General features: G+C 41.4%; 2 protein-coding genes across 5 annotated transcripts in view; both read right to left on the reverse strand.

Moving 5' to 3' along the window:
* Nucleotides 1-7,315, reverse strand: part of LOC126981105 (transmembrane channel-like protein 7) — a 10,128-nt gene extending 2,813 nt beyond the window's left edge. For both annotated transcript variants that reach the window (XM_050831807.1, XM_050831808.1), the window contains exons 1-6: nucleotides 2,472-7,315; nucleotides 2,022-2,371; nucleotides 1,495-1,720; nucleotides 1,232-1,335; nucleotides 785-880; nucleotides 3-347 (exon numbers count right to left, since the gene is read on the reverse strand). In XM_050831807.1, coding sequence (XP_050687764.1) covers nucleotides 3-347; nucleotides 785-880; nucleotides 1,232-1,335; nucleotides 1,495-1,720; nucleotides 2,022-2,297 — 1,047 coding nt within the window. In that variant the 5' untranslated portion in view covers nucleotides 2,298-2,371; nucleotides 2,472-7,315. The remainder of the gene's footprint in view (nucleotides 1-2; nucleotides 348-784; nucleotides 881-1,231; nucleotides 1,336-1,494; nucleotides 1,721-2,021; nucleotides 2,372-2,471) is intronic.
* A 153-nt stretch (nucleotides 7,316-7,468) lies between these two features.
* Nucleotides 7,469-23,364, reverse strand: part of LOC126981103 (serine/threonine-protein kinase ATR-like) — a 47,902-nt gene continuing 32,006 nt past the window's right edge. For 2 of the 3 annotated variants that reach the window (XM_050831805.1, XM_050831803.1), the window contains 14 exons: nucleotides 22,402-22,559; nucleotides 21,921-22,069; nucleotides 21,448-21,674; nucleotides 20,205-20,395; nucleotides 18,394-18,566; nucleotides 18,069-18,212; nucleotides 17,825-17,982; nucleotides 16,724-16,847; nucleotides 16,010-16,117; nucleotides 14,347-14,600; nucleotides 14,034-14,187; nucleotides 13,253-13,360; nucleotides 9,737-9,871; nucleotides 7,469-8,914 (listed from right to left, as the gene is read on the reverse strand). In XM_050831805.1, the coding sequence (XP_050687762.1) occupies nucleotides 8,741-8,914; nucleotides 9,737-9,871; nucleotides 13,253-13,360; nucleotides 14,034-14,187; nucleotides 14,347-14,600; nucleotides 16,010-16,117; nucleotides 16,724-16,847; nucleotides 17,825-17,982; nucleotides 18,069-18,212; nucleotides 18,394-18,566; nucleotides 20,205-20,395; nucleotides 21,448-21,674; nucleotides 21,921-22,069; nucleotides 22,402-22,559 (2,257 nt within the window). In that variant the 3' untranslated portion in view covers nucleotides 7,469-8,740. Of the gene's footprint in view, nucleotides 8,915-9,736; nucleotides 9,872-13,252; nucleotides 13,361-14,033; nucleotides 14,188-14,346; nucleotides 14,601-16,009; nucleotides 16,118-16,723; nucleotides 16,848-17,824; nucleotides 18,000-18,068; nucleotides 18,213-18,393; nucleotides 18,567-20,204; nucleotides 20,396-21,447; nucleotides 21,675-21,920; nucleotides 22,070-22,401; nucleotides 22,560-23,364 lie in introns of those variants that run through there. The other variant, XM_050831806.1, reaches the window with a different exon arrangement.

The following is a 23,364-nucleotide window of genomic DNA, read 5'->3' on the forward strand; positions in this document are numbered from 1 at the left end:
ACCTTATCATCACCGAAGGTGAGAGCGACTGGGGAGCAAAAGTTGTCGTCGGTAAAGTTAGCAGGGGGTTGGTCGTCCAGGTCGTCGGCATAGAAAGCCTCATATGGTAAGTCGGGGGCGTTGGTGATGGAGGCACCGTCGGAAAAATTGCGATGAGAGTGCTTCACCCATCCACCGACCCGATCGTCGTCTTCTCCCTTTATACCCAGGAGAGGTGTACCGAGGAGACTCCACATGAGCAAACTTATGATCGTATTCAGCACAAGAAGGTCTCGAATAAAGCAAAAGACAGCCACACCGCTCGCTCCAAATCTTCCGTTGATCTTGCGTGTCAGAATGTTTGTGAACTGAAAAGAAGAATTGGAAGCCTGCAATATCGGGAGATGTGAATTTTCTAGGGATTATATATGTGCCAATCTTGCCATTAATAAGCGATTTATAATCACTTAAAAGAAAGAAAGAATGAATGAAAGGAAGAAGCGAGAAAAATATAGAAGAAAGAATCAAAGAAAGAAAGAAAAAGAAAAAAGGGAAGGAAGGAAGGAAGCCAGAAAGGAAGGAAGGAAGGTAAAAAGGAAAGAAGGAAGGAAGAAAAAAGAAATCTGAAGTGTAATTTAAGCAGATTGACGTTAAAATACATATGGGAGAATAGAAACGCAAGTATTTTGATAAATTACATCTTAGTCTTGAAGGATGAGAGAGAGAGAGAGAGAGAGAGAGAGAGAGAGAGAGAGAGAGAGAGAGAGAGAGAGAGAGAGAGAGAGAGAGAGAGAGAGTCGTGTACCTTCAAAGACTCCATGCCTCTGTTTAGTTTCTGTTTCAAGTTGATCATCCTGTGCTCCATTATCACCATCATCTCGCTCCGCCTCGCATCCTTCTCCTGTGGGCACACACTGGGGTAAAGGGTCACATAGAAAAGAAAAAAAAACTGACCGGTGTGCAGAGTTGCCAGCTGAACTTAATCAACATAAGAATGATAACTTCGGTGTCTCTATTTAGGACAAACGAGCAGACACAGTCGGACTTGCATGATGCTCATCATGGCACGGATGTAATGATCCTCAAGGATCATTACATCCGAATAGGTAAATCTCCTACCGTGTAGCACTGGAGAGATAGGCCAAGGTCAGACGGCCCCTGATATGTCACATGTGGAGCTGGCATAGTTTTAAAGTTTAAGAAATTTGCCATGATGTACAATAATCTGTTCAGGATTCTTTCGGCGCCTCACCTGGCGGATGCGTTTCAGATGCAGCAACCACGAGCGTCTCTGCGCCAGGGGCTTCCCCTCGCCGCGGACCCACTGCTGGCAGTGATCCTCCATACCCTCCGCCTCTGCTAGACCGAGAAGACAAAAGGGCGTTGATGACAGGAAAATAAGGTGCTCTTATCCTTTTCTGTCTTTAACACACACGTGAGTCCACAATTTTTTATCACTTCTTTTTAAAAGTGCATCTTATAATGTTCAATCAGTAAAATGCTACGGAGACCTACCGCACCAGCTGACCCCGGGGGCAGGAAAAGCACCAAGGGTGGTGTGTGCGGATGGATTGTTTGTTTTTGTTGTCTTCTGGTCTGTTATCACTTGATTTTCGATTGCACTACGCTCACCTCTTCCATCTTCCGTGCAACGTAATTTATTTTCACAGCGATGAGTTCCTCTCTTGATGCTCGAGTCCTGGGAAGCACAGCACGTTGATGCGGCACGCCTCGTGGGTGCCTACAACGAGGCAGACTTCCGTATTAAAAATAATAATTGTAAACTTTTCCAGGCAGTTACGCAGTGGGTTGTGTTCAACATTTACTGTGGAATTTCATTTGATTTAATGTCCACAGCCTTTGAAAATTTGAGAGAGAGAGAGAGAGAGAGAGAGAGAGAGAGAGAGAAACATCATCATTTTCTCCTAATATTAAAGAAAATATAATAATTATAATAATCGTGAGTTTTGTTTGCCGAATGTATTTACCGAGGCCTCACGTATTAGAATATCAAACACATCATTATATCACACATACTTTACCTGTGATGATCCAGCAACGAAGGTGCCTGAATGGTGATGCTCCAGCGGGTAGTACTCTCGTCTCACCCCACGAAGAATTTTACGATAGCTGACAAATCTCTTACGGACGTGATGCTTTACCGAGGGCAACTTTTCCGTACATGAGACCAAGGCGCGAGTATATGCAAGTCGATGATCTCTCTTGCGGTGACGTAGCTTCCCGGGAACACGGCACGCACGGGCCTTCGGGAAAGCAGTGATGCGGTGGTTATGTCGCTGAGCCAATAAAGGTTTCATGTCACAACCATTTGGCTCCCTCTTTTTATGATGAATGGTGACGTGATCTTGGAATAACTGCCGTTTCTTCTTTCCTGGAATATGAACTACCCTTTAACAAGTCATACTACACTTGCAAATCTTCGTAAACAAGACAACTTGATCCCTAAGAACTAGTTAGCGGATCATCCTTACCTCCTTCCTCAACGTGCAGTAACAGAGTGCCGTTGACTAATTCACTTTTGTCCCCTTGTCACGTCCCCTCGGCTGTTTGACTGGCAGGTACATTAGCAGTCCACTCCCTATCTCCGCCACCCCTCGTGAAGTGTTTGCTGTCACTGATAACATAAGAACCCCTAATTAGTATGAGATGCAACACCCTCTTAACATAAAATTTTCTCGTGAGATCAGAGTGCACAAGCGAAACAAGTAGCCAACAGTTTTAAGTATCTTGCTGAACAAAACGCCTTTGGGCTCCTATCATGAAAACTGCCTGATCGAAACTGACACAAAAGTCATTTTTCACGTGCAAGTAAAATTTGCCTTATCTGTTCATGAAGAGGAAGCATGTTACTATTTTAAGATGACTTTGTTCCCAGATTCACCTTTAATGGCCACGGACTTGTTTTGATATACCATATATGCAATCAATTTATCAGTATGAGTATGTACGCATAGTGGCGTCACTAGACATAGCCAGAAATTTCTTACGCAAATATAAATACAGTGGAACCTCGGTTCACGAATTAAATTAATTTCTGAAGGCCGTTCGTCACCCGAAATGTTCGAAAACAGAAGCTGTTTTCCCTATAGGAATCAATGTAAAATGGATTAATCCGTTCCTGGACCCCAGATGATTGCTTATTTAAACTTTTACAAGAGTACTTTGTGCACAAGTTCATAACACAAAACCAATGGAAATCAATAAATCTAACAGATAAAAAGATAGATACAATACTAAACAGTTAAGATAGACGAAAACTTATCTTCGGCACAGACGGTACTGATCTTTAAGAATTTGAAAAAGTTTCTTTTGTTATTTCTTACGTTGTCTGCGAGGTAAGTTGTTATATGTGTTTGCGTTCCGCTAATTTTGTTAAGGGCAAGTGTCTTTTGGTGTTTTTTGTAAGCGGTCCAATTATTTGTTGTATTGTATGTCTGCGCACGTCTGTAGAGTCTTTGTTTTTTGCGATGTTGTCTGTAGAACCCTGGAAAACCAGGGAAGTGTGTATCTACTAGAAAGTGTTTTTTTGTGGTATGTGTCTGTTCATTATGGCATGTATGGCGGGTTTCAGGTTGTTCCAGTTAGAGAAAAAAAGTCTTGTGTGCGGGTCTGTCGCAAAACAGTCAGCGCTGAAAGCAGTTAAGTCTTATTTGATCATGTCTAAGTCAGCCCTTGAATAAAGGAATATCTGTCTGGGTCTCTGTTTATGGCTAATCGGTCGGGGCTGTGTCAATGATGAGTATGTCATGATCACTAAGTCCTGGAACAACCTTAGTGTTTGTTAAGAATGTTGTTGGGACCGGTGAGATAAAGGTCTAGTGTGTGTGCCGCGGTCATAGGGCCACCGTGGCCAGCGGGGCGTGTTACAGCATCTGTTTGTGTTTGCTGGAGTACTGTTTGTGAAAGTGAAAATGTATTAATGATGTCAATGAATGTATCTTGTAATTGGCATCTATTTGTATGGGAAATAATGGGGTTAGGGGCGTCTACATCGGGAGGGTCAAATGGGGAAATTGCAGTCCAGTCACTGTCAGGGAGGTTGAAATCACCCGTGATCCAGATGTGTTTGTCTACCTGTATGCGTGACAGAGAATGTTGAAGATTGTGTAGGTAGTCTGTGAAAAGTAGCAAGAAGAAGAAATTTACCGTTGAAGGTTTGTCACTGGACCCAGATGAGTTCGCAGTCTATGTCAAAGTCAGGCCTATGCTTAACACAAAGACCCGGCTTGGTGGCGATGATGACACCGCCACCTTTGCCGAGGTCTGTCGGGCGGTCTTTACGGAAAACTGTCTTACTAAAAGGGGGGAAGGAAAAGCTCACTACAGTAAACCCTCTCGTATCCGGGTTAACAGAGCCACGGGGGCACCCGGATATGGGAAAAACCCGGATATGGTGTAGGTTAAGTCTACGGACCTGAAACCCCAGCTCTCGATCATGGCCTGCCATAAACGCAACGACAGAGTACTGCATAGGTGCTTCTGTCCATACTCATACTATGGTACGCCCCATGGCTTTGTAGCAGTCAGTCTGCACCAGGGAGTGAAATGCGCGCGATTGACGTGCTCCGGGCGCTGAGAAAAGGATTCGAGCAGCGTCGCCACGGTTAGCACAATCTCTCCCTGGCTTATCGCAGTCCTGCTGCACCTTGGGGGATCTGTTACTTGGGATTCGGCAATTAGGCGCGACAGCCTCAACCGCTAACCCATTGCTGGGGTGCCTAGCCCCGTGTTCACAGGCAGCAGCTAATGTTCCCCTGCTTGGCCAATCACAGCAGCGGGGCCTGGACCCATCCCAGAAAAGCCCAGGTATTTGTGGCAGCTTAAACGCCCAAGTCTGCACCATCGTGTTTACCACGTAGGTTCTCTAGCAGACCCAGCGCTGCCACAAGAAACTTTTTACGAGTCCAGTTTTACAAAACTGGAAGGCCGATCGCTCTGTGCTGTTCTTGGGTGCGCGCACGCGGCTTTATCGCTGCGTAGCTGCGTTAGCAACCTCGTGGCTACGAGCACCGCGGGCTTTACCACCCGGGTCAATCAGAAGGCATCAGAGCGATACCGTAAGTGGTACGGGCCGGCAACGAGCATCAACTACTCTAAGCAGGCTTCTACACGGACGCCCGGGTAGGCACCCCAGGGCGCTACCCTTTTAATCCGGTAGCAGCGACGGGCCAAATTTGTGGCTTTACGTTTACTGTGTAGCAGCGACGGGCCAAATTTGTGCCAGATATAAACCCCCAAAAATAGATGATGCATAAACCGATCACAAATGCGTTGATATATATAATGAAATGGTTTGCGTGAGTGATGATTTTTTCTCACTATTCTCGCTTAGAGGGGCCTTTAAGAAACATGATCCCCGCAGGTACCAGGTTAAGCCCGGCAATGAGCCCGAAGGCCCACAAACACCGGGCAAGTACGCCAGGCCGCCCCACTCCTGAGTGTGAGTGGGGCGGATAACCAAGGAGTCAATGACAACCTGGCGCATCCGCTTGCGAGGTGATCTGTTGCTGTTTAGTTACACTGTGTTGCCCTTGCGAGCCAGAGGGGCGGGTACCCCCTGCACAGTGCATCCAGCGGGACCTCGGGGAGGCCAGCCACAAGAAGTAACCACGATTTACGGCCAGCCCGCACCTCCAAATCAGGCTGGTCCACGGGACCCCCAAACCACTGCGGGCCCCTCTACTCGCCTTACTGTAAGCATGGTAAAATCCTTTCACATGTCGGACCGAGGGCGGTACTTACCCGCATTTCTTATTCCGCCCTCACTCCCGCAGGAGTGCAAGCGGACCCGCACGCATTCTCCACGGGGACGGAGCCCTGCTCACCTAGTCCAGTCTGGATTTAGGCAGTCATCAAGGCTTAAGCTAGGGTTCGCACTGTGTGTTTCATTTAAACAGTCCTTTGACACTCCCTCCATTTAAACCTGCAATGCCTTGACTCTCGTCACTTCGATATGGTCTGCAGCGCTCGGCAAGGACGTTTACGTACCAGTTGTACTGCGAAGCACACAGCTTTCCTGCGAACCTTCGCACCAGGGCGTCAATATCATTGCTACGTGCAAGCTGGGGCGCGCCTTACGGGTGTGGTACGACGCCCGGACAGAGCTTAGAGGCATCGCGCGGGCAATATGAACGCCTTTAGGCGGCGCGCGACAATTTTTTAATTTTTTTGAAAAAATCAAATATTTTTTAAAACTCCCGGATACGGTGCACCCGGATAACTGACGGTTTACTGTATATAAAAGTGGGAAAAAGGAAGAACCTCTGAACTATAGACCAGTATAGTTAGTAAAATATGTGAAAAAGTGATTAAGAAACAATGGACAAAATTTCTAGAACACAATATAATTACAGAAAAACTATATGGCTTTAGACAAGGGTGTTTATTAGTAACAAACTTATTAAGCTTTTACTCGCGAGTGACAGACATAACACAGGAGAGGGATGGATGGGTAGACTGCGTGTATTTGGACTTGAAGAAGGCTTTCGACAAAGTTCCACATTCAAGACTATTATGGAAGCTGGAAAATAGAGGAGGATTGAAAGGGAAAATGAAAAACTGGATGGAAAGTTACTTAAAGGGAAGAGAAATGAGAACAGTGGTAAAGGACATGAAATTGGAATGGAGAAATGTAGATAGTGGGGTGCCTCAAGGATCGGTACTGGCACCAATACTTTTCCTAGTATGTATATATAAATGACATGCCGGAGAGAGTAAATAGTTACATGAGCTTGTTTGCAGACGATGCGAAATTGCTGAGACACATAAGAAATAGTAAGGACTGTGAAATTCTGCAAGAGGACCTAAATAAGATTTGGGATTGGAGTAAGAAATGGGAGATGGAGTTTAATGTGAAGAAATGTCATGTAATGGAAATAGGAAAGAGTGAAGGGAGACCAAAATGGACATATAGAATAGGAAATGGAGAAATATTAAAAGTTCAAGAAGAGAGAGATCTGGGAATGATAATACAAGATAATCAACAGTCTGAGAGTCATGTAAATAGGATATTTGGAGATACACATAGAATGGTAAGAAATGTAGGAATAGCATTCCACTACATGGATAAAGATATGATGAAAAAGATGATTACCACTATGATTAGACCAAAGTTGGAATATGCAGAAACTGTGTGGTCTTCCCATAAGAAGAAACTTAAAAAAATAGAAAGAATACAAAGGATGGCAACGAAGATGGTTCCAGAAGTGGAGGGATTGTCATATGAAGAAAGGTTAAAGGAAATGGACCTGCCAACATTGGAACAAAAAAGAGAAAGGGGAGACCTAAAACTAATTTACAAATTGTGGAATAAAATGGAAGTAGATAATGAGGAGTTGCTACTAAGAGAAGCAAGAAACACCAGCAACACACAAGGGCACAGTAAAAAATTGAGAAAAGGAAGATGCTTGAGAGACATAAAAAAATATAGCTTCTCGCAAAGAAACATAGAGGTTAGGAACAGACTAAATGAGGATGTAGTGTCGGCAAAGAGTGTGCACAACTTTAATTAAGGAAAAACTGGACAAGTACAGATATGGAGATGGGACCACATGAGCATAAGCCTAGGGCCTGTAAAATTACAACTAGGTAAATACACACCATCATCATCACCATCATCATCGACGCCTGCTCCCAGGAGCTCCCACCAGGGGATGGCCACGGTAGAAGAGTTTCCATCTTTCTCTATATAGACACTCCCTCCTTGCCTGCTCTAAGTTTCTCAAGGATCTTTCACCCCTCTCCCTGACATACTCCTGCACCCTATTTCTCCATTTCACTGGAGGTCGTCCTCTAACATTCCCTCCCTCTATCTCACTCACATACACCCTTCTGGTCATCTCACTCTCCGCCATTCGCTCCATGTGGCCAAACCACTTTAAATCCTGTCGCTTCACTTCTTCCACCACTTCACACTTCTTCCCTTCACCCACGTGACACATTCCAAAATGCTCATACATACTTTCATTACTCATTCCATCCATTCTACTCACACCACATGCACTCCTCAAATAACTTATTTCCACTGCCTGCACTCTAGACCTCTGACTTTCATTCCAGGCCCATGTTTCACTTGAAGTAAATGTCAACAAAAGTAAAGTGATGGTTCGTGAGTGGAGTAGAAGTGAGGTTGTAGATTTTGTATGCCCATATAGAGTGGGAATTGAATGGGAAAAAGAAAGCAATATAATTTTGAATGGTGAAGAAATGGAGGAGGTCAATGAGTTTAAGTACCTTGGATCAGTTATGTGTAAGCATGGTGGTATGGAGAGAGACAAGAGAAAGGGCATTGCAAGGAAGAAGGGTGGTAGGGTCTTTGGGATGAATCATGAATGGCAGAAGTGTGAGCATGGAGGTAAAGAGGGATTTGAGAAATACTATAATAGTACCAACCCTCACATATGCAAGTGAAACATGGGTAAATACACACACACACACACACACACACACACACACACACACACATTTTTCCACATAGTCACCCAGTGACCCACTTGTGCTTGTCTAGGGATACCTGATTGAAACTGAAGGTCTAAACTCAAAGTCTAGGAATATAATCTTTGAGGGGACAGAGGTAAGAGAGTCAAATTACCAAGGCAAACTCTCAACCTCTATATCCATTGAACCTTAGAGGCTGCTCACAACCAACCAAGTGATGGCTGATTGGGGTCATCACATTCTGTTATCACAGTGAAAGCAATACTTATGTAAGCTCAATGCCCTTTTTCTCAAAAAGTTTCTTCTACATATATGCAGCCCATCCAATATACATCTGGCAAAGGTTGTCAATGCTGGTAGCTTCTTCAATCAGTGAGTTGACTTGTCCCTCAACAGACAGTGGCTGATTAAGGCCTCGTCCCTTAGATCGAATTTGACCACTGAGACGATGCTCGATGTTTGTAACGTGCATCTGTGCCTGTAAAGAAAAAATAAGAGTTGTATAGGTGATGTGACCTGGTCTGAAAAGCATGTCTGAACATCAATATTTTGATGTTCAATACAATCTTATTTTTGGCAGCACATTTACTTTGGCTATTTGCTAAAGTTTTAATTTTGGTGAAACTTCATCAAATCTTAGTGATCAAGTCCAAATTTGATATGGACACATTACAAATTACCCCCATAATGCACAAATATCTTTGAGTTTACTGAAACAGCAATGTTATAATGTTAATTTTATCATTGATTTATTCTTTCATTTTAAATTAATGGGAATTCATTTTGACCATAACCTTTACTCATGAGAGAGAGAGAGAGAGAGAGAGAGAGAGAGAGAGAGAGAGAGAGAGAGAGGAGAGAGAGAGAGAGAGAGAGAGAGAGAGAGAGAGAGAGAGAGAGAGAGAGAGAGAGAGAGAGAGAGAGAGAGAGAGAGAGAGAGAGAGAGAGAGAGAGAGAGAGAGAGAGAGGAGAGAGAGAGAGAGAGAGAGAGAGAGAGAGAGAGAGAGAGAGAGAGAGAGAGAGAGAGAGAGAGAGAGAGAGAGAGAGAGAGAGAGAGAGAGAGAGAGAGAGAGAGAGAGAGAGAGAGAGAGAGAGAGAGAGAGAGAGAGAGAGAGAGAGAGAGAGAGAGAGAGAGAGAGAGAGAGAGAGAGAGAGAGAGAGAGAGAGAGATTTATATAAATATTCAGGCTAGGTTCTCTGTCCTTATAAGTTTTCTCCAAGCTTAAGATTCCTTTCATTCTTGTTTTGCCTTTTCTCCACAGCACAGCATTTCCTCTTTCTCCTGTCCTGAGTACCATACCTTTTCATTGTTGATCTCGCCAGTAGTTCTGGCACTCTTGTTTCCTCTTGACCATTCCACCAGTGGATCATGGATGAAGGGACGCAGCACAGACATCAGAGCCTCTCTCTCTTCTCGCATCACTCTCATTGTCACCTGATGTGGATTATGCTCTAAAGACGTATCCTTCTATGAGTTGCCCCATATACATGATATGTTTCATCAATATATATATTTTTTCTAAACACTGTTACATCTACTGTATATCTAGCTACCATAAATTGCAGCGTACAAGTCGACCTCAAGATTATTAGCTCAAAATTATGGGTACCATATAAGTTGGCCCCAAAAATATGGTAGAGGCATCATCTGGCAATCAAAGAATACTCCAGAGTGAGCAAGAATTTCCCCAAATTTTGCAAAATTCTTGTTTCTTATTCTGGCGTGTCAAATTTTCAAGACTTCCCCCCAATTCTTGGCAAGAATTGGGAGTCCATGCAAGCGGTGACAGGGCTGTTTAGCCACTTTCTTGCTGACGTCACAGGTAAACACACCGTGCCACACCTTCTTAAGCCTATGGCGATGACCATATCCTGAGCTTCCTGTGGGTAACCCTGCCAGGTGGGGGTGGATATAGAGTTCACAAGGTTGTGTTATGGCTGCACCACCGACCATCTTAAAGCATCACTGTAGAGGCGTCATCTGATGTTCGAGAACCACCCCCACTTCTTAAGACTGTCTAGCAACTCCCTCCCGTGATCCACCAGACTGCTCTTTCTTGCCCATATGACTAGATGAACCAACACCATTTATCATTTTGTCACTCATCAAGAACAACACGCATTAATTTAGTCACAATTACGAGATCTACAGTTCATTAGGAACATTTTCCTAGGTACTTTTAGTGTCATTGCATGCTACGGAATTTGTTAAAGCATCCTTTTTCTCTTCAAAATATTGACAAATGGCATCATTTCACTTTCTTGTTTCTAATGATGATGATGTTTTCATACTGGGAAGTTCTTACTTTACCCTACTGCTTTCAAATGGTTTGTGGTGCAGCAGTAACACAACAGTAACCTCGTGAACTCTATATCCATCCCCACCTAGCAGGGTTACCCACAGGAAGCTCAGGAAATGGTCATCATCACAGGCCTATGGAGGTACGGTGCGATGTGTTTACCTGTGTCAGCAGCGAAAAAGTGGCTAAACTAGCCCCACCGCTGCTTGCATGGAACTCCCGATTCTTGCCAAGAATTGGGGGGACGTCTTGAAAATCTAACACACCAGAACAAGAAATGCAAAAATTTAGGAAGACTTTGGGAAATTCTTGCTCATTCTGGGGTATTTCTTGATTGCCAGATGATGCCTTAGGATAAATAAGAACTTCCTGATATGAAAACATCATTGTCATCATTAGAAACAAGATAGTAAAACAATGCCATTTGTCAATATTTTGTTGAGAAAAAGGATGTTTTAGGAAATTCTGTCACATGCAATGATGCTAAGTAGCTAGGGAAATGTTCCTAATGAACTGTAGATCTCGAAATTGTGACTAAATTAATGTGTGTTGTCCTTGATGAGTGACAAAATGAGAAATGACGTTGGTTCATCTAGTCACATGGGCAAGAAAGATCACTCTGGCGGATCACGGGAGGGAGGTGCTAGACAGTCCCAAGACTTTGGGGTTGTTCTTGAACACCAGATGATGCTGTAGGCTACTGGTAGGCTCCAAGCTCTTTGCAGCATACATTCAATACCCACACATTATCCCCTTGCAAACCTGACAACTGTGGGTGTAACCAAGGCCATCTCTATGTAAAGGCCCATTCCTGGGCTTGCGAGCTTGTCGTGACATCATCAATAGAGTCGTTTGGTTGACCAGTGTGGGCATAGCTGGGCACGATAACAGAAAACCTTATTCCCGATAACCGATAACTGATAATGAAAAGCCTTAAAGGCGATAACTGATATTCGTTAACTAGAGACACAAATATAGGCGATAACCGATAACCGATACCCGATATAAATCCACAATTCCGATACTAGCTAGCGATAAGTCTGATAGGCGAAAACGATATTATATTGATATTTCAGATAGAACAACATTGATGAATTCAAATTTTCATTATCTGTATTTTAGGAAACTTACAAAACCTTAAAACCACACGTTGACACGTACATATGGACGGTAATACTAGAAATGCCTGAACCGGTGTTGTGTTATTTGGCATCCCCACCGTCAAAAATTGTTTACAAACACTGGTCTCTCATGAACGGTGCATGCTCAGACCAGCAAGCGTAGACCTGTACAGTCTCACAAAGCTTTTAAACCGTAATTAAGAGTTGCTGGAAGGCTGAATCAGACATATAGTACCACTACCACCATCCTCGCTGTTTCTAGAACGACACTGTACGAGTTGTATTTATATGTACAGAGTGTACGTCGTTCTAGAAACAGCAAGGATGGTGGTACTGTATGTTTGATTCAGCTTTCCAGCAACTCTTAATGTGTTAAAAAAGCATTGTGAGACTGTACAGGTCTACACTTAATGGTTTGAGCATGCGCAGTTCACGAGAGACCAGTGTTTGTAAACAAAAGCGCCAGCTTTTGACGATGGGACACAAAATAACACAACACCAGGTGCCTTCAGTATCATGGCATGGTCACAAACGAATATAGAATATCAAATATGAGGCAGTGAATAATCATTTTTGGGGAAAGTTAAATGATTTTTCTCTATGATATATTGATTTTTGAGTAGCATAAAAAAAATAACCTAGTGTTTTAATTTTCATGATCTAAGTATGAAATCTCATCACCGAAGATATTTCAAACCCTGAAGTTTTTTCATACAACACCGGGCCACACATGCGCAGTAAGGAGACAACGTTTTTTTCTGAGAGGCAGAAAAAAAGTAGCGATTATCGCTAGTTTGGTTACAAAAGTAACGAAGATACTGATATATATTTAAATAAGTAGCGGATGGCCGATAACCCGATTTTGTTATCAGCGATAAAGTATCGTGATAACTTATCGCGATAACGCCCAGCTATGAGTGTGGGAGCAGCCATCATACAGTGAGGGTCAGTGTTCCACTCCGTTGGGCATCAATCCATCTCACTCTTCTTTGAAATTGCAATTCATACACGGTAAGAGTGTTAAATGTTTGATGGTAAATCTAATGTAGTTATATTATTTAGTTAGTAGTGCTGCTCCACTTGTTTGCCACTCAGTGGTAAAGGTTTGCATTTTATCCTTGCCATACAAGTAGACACCTAGTTTTGGAGAGATTTTTTAGGCTCAAAAAGTCGACTTGTATGCGGCAAATTTACAGTATATGACACTTATGCACAATAATGCAGAATAACCAGAGTGTTACCAAAGTGGATATACAGCTTTTGCTGAAGATTTAAGAAATTTCAGCTTTGATGAACATAGGACCACAAGTTTTTCTCTGATCCAACCAAAACTTAACAGGGAGATAAATGAAATAGAGGAACTGCATGCATTGTTATGGTAATGTAAAGGCTCACCTCACATGCCTTCCTGTAGATACCCTCATGGCCTGTAGGACCCATTGCTGCCACCATATTGTGTGTCAGCCTGAACGGGACTCGCTCAGGGTAATCAAATGTTTCCCCCTGGGAAAATACAATAAAAAAATTAATGTATAGCAAGCAGGTACAGTACAGTCTTGCATTTGGCAACTAATTAGTACCAAAGAAAGCTTATCAAATGAGAATGATTTAAACAATAGGAAAAACATTGATTTGATACCAGTATTTGTTGGTTTAATGTTTTGGGGCATGAAAACGGTGGCTGTGAAGAAGATGGAAGAATGCAAGTTGGATATAGCAGAGATGTGGATGTTGCAATAGATGCCAAAGAGAAGTCAAAGCAAAGTGCCAGTAATGTGATGTTGTAAGTCCTTGCCTCAGCTTTACCAGAAACTTTTAATGTAAATTGGATGTGTCTGCTCTTTTATGATCAAGTTTGCAAAAAAAACTGAAACGATGCTCTACTAAGTTGATAGTTTAAATATTCTAACTAGATGATTCCATTCAGTTTGCACATGTTGAGAAGATTTAAGTCTTTGCCTGTTGAAGCCTTAGAACCAATAGCCTGTGATAACATATTCTAAGGAGTTGGTGATGAAATGCATAATTGCATAGCCGTGATAAGGGACTCAAAGTTTGTTGATAAACAAATAAATATATAGATGTAGTATTTAAGTAAAAGTTTATTATTGAAAATGCAACATTTATGCCAAAATTTGGATGAATGAGAAATTCAGAATGACATTAATACACTCACCTTGTTGAATAGGCAGTTAAAGTCCACATGCACAGTGTCTCCACAAGAAGCATCAAAGAGAATATTTTCACCATGCCTGTCACCCAGGCCTAGGATGTAGCCCACCATGGACATGACAGCAGTGGTGCGGCAGTAGGCCAGACGTGCCCGAAGCCTTCAATGGAAACAGTAGAGTAATTTAGCCATTTTTCCCATTTGATACTTTTTCTCATTTCATGCATACCTTACTCACAGTCATACATACATTAGCCATCCTATGTTTTAAATTGAGCACAAATACTACATAAGAATGTGATGTCTCCCAATCTCTTACCAGGCCTGTGGGTCGGGAAAGGTCCGGAGAAACCATGTGCCAAAGACAGGCGGATGGCGTGGCACCAGTTTGTTCAGGTACACTTCCCGCTTTGTGACAAGAGGTGCATCTCTCTTGCACATGTTCTGCTTCAGTTCTTGGGCTGGCATGTAGTTCCCAGAGTCCCTGTATAGCCGATGGAGGATTTGGCGAAGTCCATGTAAATTTTCAATCCATTCAATCAAACCACATTCTTCATTGAGTGGCACTACAGCCTGTTGAAGGAGTGAGTGTTAAGGTGATTGATCTACACGTCACACAGCATACACTATCAATAGTCCTTCTTTAGACACAAGATATCCTCCTGCCTACAACTAGAACTCTTTCAAGACACCTCTTAATCCAAAACTGACCTCTTCTGGCCTCTTATACTAACTACTTTTGCTGGAAGTGCACTTAGTGTTTTTTTTTTTGTTTCCTGTTTTGTTACCCTTGAACTGTTTCAATTGCTGGAAAAAACTAATCATATTTGGTCTGTCCTTAATTCAAAATGTTAACTGGAAACTACATATCTTATCTCTTGCTAAATCAGCTTCTGCAAATTTATGCATCCTGAATCGTCTTCCCAAATTTTTCCCCCTTCCCAGATGCTATCCATATACAAGACCTTGTCCACCCTCATGAAGTATGCACCTTTTGTGTGTGTGTGAGGTTCCATACAAACAGCCCTTTTTGACAGTAGAGTCAAAGGTTTTAAGTCTCATTAGCTCACTTCTTCTTACTGCTCTTACTTACAGTCTTCTAACTCTTAAATTCTTTTGCACTGTTGCTTCTTTCTCAAGCAACACCTGCTCCATCTTTAGCAGAAACCATATTTCCAATGTGTGAAAACTCTGATGTATTCAATAGACTCCATTAAGGTCAGTTCATTCACATCTTTCCTTCACACCATCTCCTCTACATGTCACAATTCAAACAAGGCAATATTTTGGAGCTTTCTTCTAAATTCATTACACCTTCTGTACACCCACATTCCACAGGTTCTGCACTATATAAAGTGATTTATGCCTTTTTTATTTCAAGCTGCTAACACACTCAGTTAACACCATGCCATTTCCTGCCCTTGAGGTTGACTTTTTTTCACATTCTCTCTCAAACCTTTGGATTCCAATCCATTTCTCAGCCTTTTTATTTTTCATTATACATATGGCCTATAGCGCCGGTATGCTATTCCTTATTAGGGGCCTGATGGTCGGCCCAAGTCCGTCATGGCGCAGGCAATTTTTTATAGTGGCACCATTACTCTTGGCTCATGCTGCCCCCCAGAGCTCATTCTTGATTTCACTTGGACAGCTTCTTCTAGTCTGGGTTGATAGGTGGTCTTCAGGACAGCATGTGAGTAGTCTTGGGCCACTTAGCGGTGACTGAAAAATCCCAGGTGGTAGCGGCGGATTCAAACCCGCATCATCCCCAACGCAGCCAATGCGGGGCCAGCATGCTAACCACTCAGCCACCACCTCCCCATAAACATTTCTTCCATTTTTGCCTCATTCTTCGCAATCATCAGCAAATTATCCACATATAAAACTTCTCATAGATGTCCTACTCTAAAATAACTAATTATTTTTATCACATATTCAGTAATCATTCAGAATCTTTATAGATACATGATAAGAATGCTTACATAACTCCTGATGTGTAGATCTCGCTTCCTTGATTCTGGATCTCGCAGAAGCAAGCGGTTCACAAAGTTGTTGAACTCCATGAGTCGGCAATCTTTTCGCAAATCATCCTGAGACAGAAATAGTAGACAAAGTTATAATAATTGTCAGTAATAAGCTGAATTTTCTTTGAGCCCTATAAAAAATTATCCTGCATCTTATGCATGTGAGTTACAGATCAGAGACTAGATTCATATTTATTAATAGTACTTCTCCCCAGCATATCACATTCTATTTCATCTGTTCTTCCCATTATTGCTCTGCTTCCACCCCCTTTTTTCTTCTCCCTCCCTTAGGACTAGTCAGTGACCCTCCTCGTGTGAATACGGTCGAATTTTGTATCATTTATGAATGGGAGAGCAGCTATCTTGTCAATATATATATATATATATATATATATATATATATCTATATATATATCTCTCTCTCTCTCTCTCTCTCTCTCTCTCTCTCTCTCTCTCTCTCTCTCTCTCTCTCTCTCACATGACATTATTTTGACCGTTTATTAAAACTGCCATGCATGTGAGGAATGAGAAGTAGCAAAAGAGCTCTGGTCGCCTCAAATTCCTCTCATTTCATCTTCTTGTCTTTTACTCATGAAAGCTATCATGAGAAAATGGAGCAAAATGTCTACAAAGAACTTGGTAAAGTATTAAAAAGCCACAGAAATAGCTTACCTTAGGTTTGCACATCATGATGTAACACTTGCCATCAGAGCCTCGGAGAGTGATTTTCTTAGGGAGTTGAAGGGACTGCATGATCTCAACTTTATCTTCAATGCTTGATAGATAGACTGGAGTTCTGTCCAGTAAAATATAAATTATAACCTGATGATTTCAAATTTGTAAAAGGTATTGAAAAGTTAGAAATAGAAAAAATAAAAGACAACATGGTTACAGTATGTATTGGCTAGAAAGGCCATAGTCAACACATTTAAAGACAATAATAAAATGCATTGCCAAAGGAAAGCTGATTCAAAGAAAATTAGCTTTAGTTGTGACCACTTTACTTTTCAGAAAAAATGTGATTTTTGTTTTGCAGTAAAGAAAGCAGCTCAAGGATAAAAACAAAACAGAGAAAACCCTCCTAGCAATGTTCCTATAAAAGAAAGAAAAATTATTTAGCATCGAAAGGGTTAAACATTCCTCTCACAACTTTTGCATCTACTACACCCTGTCGCAACCTCATATCCACAGCTAAATAATTTATTACACTCCTCATGTCTCCCCTGACCTATGTGTACCTGTGAATTAGCTTGTGCTGGAAGAAGGTGTTTGCCAAGAACAAACCCCTCTCAGCACAAACGTCCACAAGGTATTGTCTGTTCTCATTCATTCCAACCACACCACCAATCTCCCTGTTTCCAACTTTTGCATTCAAGTCCCCTAACACAAGAATTTTTCTTTCACTTCCAAAGGTTTTAAAACATTGTCCTAAGTCCTCCCAGAATCTCTTCATCTCACTCTTGCAAACATAAATATAATAATGTAATACAATGAATGTTACAAAATTTATTTGAAATAATACTAACAACATAATATGAAGTGCATGGCCTTCTTTGCAACAAAAAAACAGCAGCACCACTGCACAAGCTAACTTGTGGATGTACCATGAATTACAATATTATGGAATATTATTCATCAAAAAATTTATCCAGGAAATCCAGAATCCAGGAATTTTGGGGTCCAGGAAATCAATTAGGGGTCTGTGTATTAAAAAAGCAATAATAAAAGGAAGAACATTTTCATGAGCCTTCTAAGGAAATATGTCCCACTTGCCTTGGAAATGGATTATGTGACTTTAGGTCATCATTTGTTGAGGGAAGAGTTGCTGCCATCTGGTGTTGGAGGGGCAGTATGATGTTGGAGAAGGACGAATCAGCAAGCAAGCGTGGTAGGCCACGCAGAAGGTTGTTAAGACTGGCCTGGGGCACACCCTGAAGGAGAGTTTTTACTGTAGACTTCAATGCAGGGTGTTGGCTTTCTTAAATAAATAAAAATGAACATACTTCTGTATTCTTACCTTTTCAACAGGTTTGTTGGAAAGTTCTAGAAATTTATCCGCCAACTTGGTTGCATCAGCGATGAATTTTGACAAACTTGGGTTGATTATCTTTGCTGCTTCAAATATTTCTGAGCACCTTGCCACTCGCATGTGGTAGGACGACTGCAGGAAACAGAAGGGACTGTATTGGTACAAGGCATCAAATATGGTGAAGAAAAATATGCTTGTAGACTTCAGAAGTAATGTTTGAAAATAAATCAAAATTTGAAGAAAATACACCCAATGATTATGGTTACAATATAACTATAAAATAAATATACATGTGGCACAAACTTATATGAACCTTTGAAACTGCAACCATATGCCACATTGCCTGCTGAGGGAAAGTGCTGAGCATTGTTGCAATTATTTTGCAAAGTTGCTTGAAGACATCATTGTGAGAGTGACAGATGCGAGATATGAGCTGAGGAAGTGCTGTCAGGAACATGTAGTGGGGCAGGCGATCCACCATTGATCCTGAATTGGATGAAGACACAGTTGTGGACTATTAATTTTCATTTTCATCCTGTGAATGTGATGAACTACACAACTCATGCTTTTAAAATTTAATTTCTTAACTTTCTAGCCCTAAAGACATTAAAAGTACTTGAAAAAATGCCATCTAGAGTAAAAACATTATTTGTGACATTGAAATACATTTAGAAATGTTTTTTTAGTGCTATAACTCCAAGAATTTCACCCACTTTTTCACTTTGAAGCCCTCACACTTTTCAATTGGAAAATAAAGTTCTTATTTGGTCATGATAATACAGCATCTGAATGATTTCATATGACCATTGGTCATTTCAAACACTAAATATTTATGAAGTACAGTCATACCCCAGTTTATGAGTTTAATTTGTTTCGGAATTTTGCTTGCAATTCAAAACACTCGTAAACCAAAATGAATTTCCCTATTTAAATTAAAGGGAATCCCATTAATGCATCCCATATCCCCAAAATATTGACATAAAAATCATTTTACATGTTATTTTATATAGAATAAAAGTAATTTTACTAACAAATAGCAATGATAAATAATATTTTTAATATAGTACAATAATATAAATATAAATAATATAAATAATATAGTATAATATATAAATTATATGGTGCTGAAAACACAAAGGTTGCACACTAGAGCACAAACATACGAGGACATGAGTGCACGGTGCTGCCTCTGCAAGTGTACAAAGTGGACTAAGGCAGTGTCACACTGGGCATTTTTCTCCAACAGTTGGAGCTAGAAGCAACTGCAGTTGCCTGTACGGCCAACTGGGAGCGAGTTGTTGGTTTGGGTAAACACTCCTGTCCTCCCGTCTTTGAAGCAATGATCGTACCCACACCAGCTTCTTCCTTCCAATTAACTGTAGCAATAAGTCCACAATTTGAGTAACAGCAGCACAAGCCACAACAGCCCTTACTTTGGCAAATGGCGCCATGTGGATGCAGGGCAACTAGTTTGTTTGCGTTGTGGATGGGGGCCACCGACCTCGGTTGTATGTGATGCACACCAAGAAAAGTTGGAGTTGCCTGTTGTGCCTACTGCCAATGCAGTTGGAGGAAAAAGGCCCAGTGTGAAATTAGCTTGAGACCCCATTCACACTGTTTTCCGCTCTGAGCGCTCTCGCCTTGCAGCAAACAATGGGAACCCACGCTTGCATCTTCAACTCGTACAAACAGGATGCTCGTACACCAAGTCACGGCTCGTAAACCAAGGCATTTTTAGTGATTTTGTTTTGTTTGAAAATCAAAACGCTTTTAAACTAAGGCACTCGTAAACTGAAGTATTATTGTACTGTGTGTAATTGCATAAATAACATTCAATATGGAATATTGGGCATTTACTTCAGGCATCTACTTGTGTGTCATCAAGGATAAAAAAATGTAAAATAAGTGAAAAAATAAATAAATAAATAAAAAAAAGAGGAGCTGGTTCCTGTCCCCCCCCCCCCCCCCAAAAAAAAAAAAAGTGTACAGTTTACATGTAATAAACAAACCTATTCCACAAAATTAATCATTATTGAAGTTAACATAATTTCTAACAAATTGATGTGTAATTAAAATACCAAAAGTAATTATTAACCATCTAGAACTTGAAACAAACATATGTACCAATAGCTCCATTTAGGGTGGCCAATTTTTCCTGTAGGAGTTCAAGGGAGCTGTTTCTGGTGCTGGCAGCTGATCTCCCCTCCCTTATCTCCAGTTCACTCACTCGAGTGCCAAATTCCAACCACAGGCCAAGCATCCGGGGCATTGACTGGTATATGTGGCAGCACCCGTGCTGCAGGGACTTTCCAAAGCTGGGGGATGTGTTTACATGTTCTTATTATATAATCGGTAGCATCTTTATCACTGAAAGATAAAACTAACCTTACTTGTCAAAAATATATAGTAATACACTAAGACTTAATAGTGCAGAATGGGAGCCACCACCAAGTCATGTGACTATGCTGTTGGCACTGAAGGTTCAACCAAGTTACACTGGGAGGTTTTCATACCTCAAATCACACATGATTGTGCCATCATTTTTTATATTTTTGAAATTTTAATCTATGTTTCATTGACTATATATGGGCAATTAAGTTTGCTGCCAATTCTGAATGATTTACATGGAGAAAGTAATGAAAGTGTGTATGAGAGGTTTGGTATGGGTGTGACAGTGAAAGGAGTGGATTGTGGAGTGGTGGAGTGGGTGAAATGTGGTGCGCTGAGATGGTTTGGACACGTGATGAGAATGGGGGAGAATGAATTTGTAAAGAGAGAGAATGAGGGAAGGATTGAGGATTGCTTATTTTTTCTTGTAGATATCATGTGATGAATGAAGACATTTTCTTTATACAATAAAAACAAATTAATTTTTCTATTAATATTCAAGTTAACAGTGTACATATGGCTATTTTTTTTTGTCTCATCACAATCATTGACACTTTAGGCACTATACACGTTCAATCATGAAACTGCGTTAAGTTAATATTTCATCCGTGTATGCGGCTGGTCGGGTGTACATGGCTGTCCCCCCAGTGTTTTCAAGCACAGGATGGCATACTGTTTTATTCTTTCATAGGAAAACATCAATGAATCCAGTACAGCACTGTTTTGTAATAGGTGAAGTGAAGGAGCAATAAATAGCTGTCATACAGTGATTCATCAGTAAATTTACGGGAAATAGCATATTGATATTTTAATAAAACAAAATTGTCTTACCCGACCAGCTGCACACATGGATCCGTGTTAATAGCAATCTGCCTTTTGGTTTGTAAACAAAACAGACGGCCAGGAATAGGAGGACACGGCGAAACACAACACCGGCATCACATACCATAACTAGATAAACACACCTAAATACACACACCTGAGAATGATATGATGGATCCACTCAACAGGCTTCTCTTTTTTCTCCAGTGAATTCAGGATGCGGTCATAGTACATTGCAAGATGGAAGTGTCCATCTTCCCACTGGCGGTTCATCTCACAAGCATCCCGGTAATATTGCTTGATTGCATTTCCATCCAAGGTTGCTGCTTCCTCAGTGTATTTTGCTAAGAGCAGCTTTGCTCGCCCACAGGCCAGTCGCTCTTCCTGCATAAGGTATGTTGTATTTTATTACAATTTCATTAATCTGTTATATGTATATGAGGAATGTCAGTATGGTTAATATCTACTAAATAATGGTGATGGACATGCTTTTATCCATAAAACTCCTAAATTCTTGACTTTTTATGCTAAATTCCAGGCACTTTTGCTTAACCAAGAATTTTTGATACAAGTCAAGCACGTAGGGATCGTATCCTAAGCCTCACTGGTGGCCTGTAACACAAAACTCACCTGGCTTCTCTCACTGTTATCCCCTTTGATGGTGTCAGCAGCAGGGTAGAACTTGTCAATGCCACGATTGAGGGTTGTCACAGCCTGGTGGTGTTCCCCCTTCACCCAGTGCCACTTGGCTCTTTCCACAAATACATCACGACCAAACCCTGTAAACCACCCATTATTCAAGGTTCAGAGGCTCAAAATTCAATCATTATTTTTCTTAATGTTTTCCTGACGACTTGCCAACTGCACTACAAAGAGAATAACTATGACAACTGACTACAGTGATGACCAACCACAATGACTGACTGCATGACACTAGTAACAACCATAATGACTATGACGATGATAACTTGGCAGGGCAGGTGCCACCAAGGCAAACAAGTAACTCGAGGGGCTGTATGTAAGTGAATTTCCAATGAAAACAAACAACAGTTATTGATTAGTAGAGTAACAACATTATGTATTCTTATACAGTGACTATGTGAAAACTAACCTGCACCAAGCAGTGCCCACTCTCCTTGCTGTGTGTGGCCTGACTTTCGAGCAACCTTGGCACTGTGCAGCCATGTGCGCTCTAACTCAGTCTTGAGGGATGTACTTTGAGTTGGGTTGGTTTCCTGGAGCCATTCACTGCTCAAGGCAAACAGAGTCCTAGGCAAGGAAAGTGAATCTTATGATGATGTAAATAATTAACTTTATAAAAAACATAAATCATAAGTAAAAATGGAAACTATATGAGATAACCGAGATAGCCTCCCCACTGACTTTATACTGCCAGCTGTGATAGCATAGCTTACATCATGACCAGTTTCTATTTCTTTTATATAGCTAATGGGTAGTCTTTCTCTTTCACACAGTATAGCATCAGTGGCTCCTCTAGCTGGCTTGAAGTTGCATTTCCTCTCCTGTATACTCACTCTGTCCCTATTGAAACATTATGATACTCTTTCTATTACTTTCATGACTTTTAAGGGCCACTACTTTAACCCGTATGTCACACTGGCCCTGTGTCCTGAGGTAATGGGCTCAAGGGCTAATGCGATGGAGATGAGCACCAAGGCCACGCATAGCTACAGCATATGCCCCCAACTTTACCTTTACCTATACCACTACAGTGTAGGCTTTATAGAGCATTCTCCTTGCCCTAGCACACATTCACAATTACACTCTTTACGATCATCTGGAATAGTAGTAATAGTGAATCTGCAAGTGCTTTGTCCTTTATATCATTGCGAATTTGTTGTACGCAGTACACATCTACGGCCAGGACCACACACCCCGACTCACCTTTTAGTAGTTTCCAGGCTGTTCCTCCCAAATAAACACCTACTAATATCCTTTCCTAATGGGCCCAAAAGTACGATAAGTGATACTAGTCTGGTACAAGGTGGTGATGGTGGCGATGATAGTGGCATTGGTGGAGGTGGTGTCATGTGCGTCTCATGAAAAAAAAGGG

This window comes from Eriocheir sinensis, chromosome 46 (assembly GCF_024679095.1).
Source record: "Eriocheir sinensis breed Jianghai 21 chromosome 46, ASM2467909v1, whole genome shotgun sequence".
Classification (NCBI taxonomy): Eukaryota; Metazoa; Arthropoda; class Malacostraca; order Decapoda; family Varunidae; genus Eriocheir; species Eriocheir sinensis.